Here is a 3,883-nt window from a genome sequence, read left to right as displayed (position 1 = left end):
GTCACAGTTTCCTGGGAATGACTCAAAGATACTTAGTAATAAAAATATGTAGACAGTTTTGAAAGCAATGTATTTTGGAATAGCATATGCAGTCTTATATACAGTTTGGTATGAGGAGCATTATTGTGTATCATAAATAGTTTTGTGTCTGTAAGGTGCTCCTAAAAGCCCATATTCAGTGCAGTTTATCTTCCCGAAGCTCTCTGTGAACGTGATTTACCGTCATGAAAAGTAAATATTCCATGTCTCCAAACTGATTTATGCTTATAATAGTTAGTAAGAAAAGACATTTTCTTACTTCCAGTTATTAAACAATAACCATTAGTGCCATCTGTTGGTTAAATGAAGAAACTCTTTTTCTTTTCTCTTTTCTTCAGTCTAACGTAGAGCACTTGACAGAGAAAATGAAGACCAGCATTCAGAGAGGACTAGTCCTGAGGTATCTATCTATCTGTCTATCTGTCTGTCTGAGAAGACAGAATCTGAGTCTGTGGTTTGTTCCCTCATGTTTGTTCTCCTCTCGGCTCAGATGAGAGTATTTTGGGTCAGTGTGTGTTTGAGATGCGCTCTGTCACTCACTCAGCCGGTTTGTCTGCGCTTGTGTTCATGCAGGAATGAGAACAGTAATGAAAACTACACCACAGACTTCATCTATCAGCTCTACTTAATATATATATATATATATATATATATATATATATATATATATATATATATATATATATATATATATACAGTATATGGCGATGATACCGCATACCGCGCTATTGAGCCACTCAAAATTACCGCAAGGAAAATTCCTTCACCGCGACAGCCCTATATTTGGGATATATTATTATAAGCATTTAGGGTTCATTTGATTGTATTATGTATAATACTATGCTGACTTTTAGGTAGAAGTTACAAATAGAGATGAACCGATTGCAATTTTCTTGTCCGATTCAGATTTTCTTTTTTCTGTGTGTCACCTGCCGATACCAATTTTTGCCGATTCCGATTTTCTTCCTAAGAACTATAATTGACAGCATATACAAACAAAAACAAAAATCTGACAGCATATACAAACACCGATGTAAGAATCACATCAGATTCTTACATTGTTTCAATTAATTCAGTTAGAATAATAATAGAAATCAGTATCAACAAACTCCATCTTTCCACTGCAGGAAACACAGAAGCTGCACCTTTTTCAAAATGCAATGATACTTTTAAATATGAAACCAAACCAACAGCTAGGGGTGTGCGAATATTTTCTGGGATTTTATCGATAACAATAATTAGATGATATTTTGCTGAGTGTGTAGTTGTGCTGATATCTTAAGGACTTACCATGGACGGATTCCTAAAGTTTTTGATATTCTTCATATTCTGTGTGGTGGTCAGTTCTCAGCAGTGATAGAAATTAATCTTTTCCAATAAGTTTAACTTGAATGTTACCTTTTATGAGCAGTTTTACCTTTATAAAGACATTTTTTCTAAAGGTGTGTATCATCTTTTGAGTCAAATTCTTACATTTAAGCAGTCAATTAGAATGATAAGACATTTGGGCTGTTACCAGGCAAATTAAATCAGTATCAACAAAATTCATCTTTGCAGTGCAGAGGAAACACAGAAGCTGCATCTAAATTGGTATTTAGATGCATTTACACACTGTTTCATGCAGCTCGGGGGGACATGGGATGCTTTAACCTGCAGTTACAAATGCATAAATAATGTTTTGTTATTTTAGACATGAAATGTTGAATACTGTTATTTGAAATTATTTATATATATATATATACTTTAAATGTGAAATTAAAAACGCCAGTAGGTGGCAGCAAGTCACCATTAATACGTGAGTCATTGCAATTGAACCGAAGCCCTTAAACGGTTGATTCATTAGGAACAAAACACCATCATGTTGCTCAAATAGAGCAAAAACAGGCAATATGGTGTCTAAAACATAAGTCTCTTAATATTAAATTCTTGTTTATTGAACTGTTGTATTAAATCAATATCACATTTGTAATCATGCTGATTTTTTGGAGAAAACAAAAAGCACTGATATTGTTTAACTATATGAATATATGCATATATGCATTCTCTGCCCCCATATCTTGAATTTTGTGATCATTATTTAAGCATTTTTAAAAACTGAATAATTTCAGTGAAAGAACGCACACTAAATCACACACGCACTAGTCTAACCTACTAAACTTTATTACGTAACGTATGTGTGCACTCTGTAGGTTTGGTTTTTGCAATATACTAGATAACGTCAAATTGCACATCGTTAAAACAACAATTACGATATTATCGCTGACGATATATATCGCACACACCCCTACCACCAGCAGGTGGCGGCAAATGACTGTTTTAATGAGTGAGTCATTTAGTCATTCATTCAACCGATTCGTTCAAACGGCTGATTCATTCAGAAACAAGGCAAGTGACTGTCTTTGTGAATGGGCCACTGAATCATTGACTCACTCGATTCATTCAAAAACGTAGATTCATTCAGTAACGAAACACCGCTGTGTGTTGCTGGGAGACACAACAGTTCTGCTGTGGCTTTGATTGAAACTATCTTTGTCAGCAAAATTGAGCAAAAGCAGTCTAAAATGTAAGCCCTTAATTTTAACTTCTTGTTTATTTAACCACTATTGTATAAAATCAGTGTCACATTGCAATCGTGTTGATATTCAGGGAAACATCTTGGTCGTGTAATCGTTATTTTTGTTATTGACATTTTAATCAGGCTTCTTGTCCGGTTGGGCAAGTAAAATTCTTCTCACTTGCCCCTGTGGTGTTTCCCCCACGATTTACTTTGGCCCTACACGTATTACGAATTGCGAACTTTTGGCGCTTTTCGACTAAGTGGTACGGCTCGGCTCGGTTTGTGTTTCCACTGCAGTTCAGTACCGTGTTAGAGTGGGCGGGATTAATCACAGTCGTTATAGTTCTGCCACCTCTACTGCCGTGACTCCTGAAAAACGTTTTCATTCTGCGTCGCCCCATCAAGCTCTCGCTGGATCCGCTCCTCAGCTATCAACGAGAGGAATGTGTGTACTTCCTCAACAGACCCTGAAACCATTTTTTGGTTGTTAAAAAAAGGTGCGCTCGTTCAAAACAGTTGCGTTCGATCTTTCGCTGGCTGCGCTGATTTAAATCTAGCGGATCTGTTGTGTCTCGTATTGCAAGTTCATGACGTAGGTAGTGACGATTCTATGCAACCTACATTATAATATTAACATTATAGAAATATTATACCTAAACAATATTAACTAATAAAATAACAAATAAATGCAAATAAATTATAAATAAATATTAAAGGATGAATTATTATCCATATATTTATCTTTCACTAGGGTGGTGCTCCTTCTCCATTTGACCGTAACTTTGGGACCAAAATCGCTGCCAAGGCCATGCAGTGGATCACCAAGAAGCTGAATGAAAGCTACAGAAAAGGTATGAAAGTCAACAGTCATGCGCTTCATGTGGTCATGAAACAAACTTTACTAAAGCTCTCATTAGAACTCACTCAGCACTCAAGCTTCTGACTGAGCTGTGCTGTTGTTCACGAGGCACTCGGTAATTGTCATATTGTTAAAGCGTAATCATGACTGTAGACATACTCCGCAGTAATCAACATAATCCTTGACCTTGATTTACTTGATTTTGAGAGTCGCTGTATTGTTTCAGCTCAGTATTATGTGTGTGTGTGTGTGTGTGTGTGTGTGTATGTGTGTTTATTACTTTTGCTGTGCCTGTGGATGAATAAAGATGAAGGTAAAAATTTGTATTTTAATCAGTCTGATTTGGTGACCTCAATATATATATATATATATATATATATATATATATATATATATATATATATATATATATATATACACTTTATGTG

General features: G+C 35.5%; 1 protein-coding gene across 1 annotated transcript in view; it reads left to right on the top strand.

The window, feature by feature from the left end:
- LOC107588098 (ATP-dependent 6-phosphofructokinase, platelet type-like) overlaps positions 1–3,883 on the top strand; it is a 33,530-nt gene that overhangs the window by 25,627 nt on the left and 4,020 nt on the right. Inside the window, exons 15-18 of the mRNA XM_016276108.1 lie at positions 326–439; positions 613–667; positions 3,348–3,447; positions 3,763–3,768. Coding sequence (XP_016131594.1) covers positions 326–439; positions 613–667; positions 3,348–3,447; positions 3,763–3,768 — 275 coding nt within the window. The remainder of the gene's footprint in view (positions 1–325; positions 440–612; positions 668–3,347; positions 3,448–3,762; positions 3,769–3,883) is intronic.

This window comes from Sinocyclocheilus grahami, unplaced genomic scaffold, assembly GCF_001515645.1.
Source record: "Sinocyclocheilus grahami isolate Dianchi unplaced genomic scaffold, SAMN03320097.WGS_v1.1 scaffold98.1, whole genome shotgun sequence".
Lineage (NCBI taxonomy): Eukaryota > Metazoa > Chordata > Actinopteri > Cypriniformes > Cyprinidae > Sinocyclocheilus > Sinocyclocheilus grahami.
The sequence above is the reverse complement of the archived record's forward strand: the minus strand, read 5'-3'. Positions and strand labels throughout refer to the sequence as shown.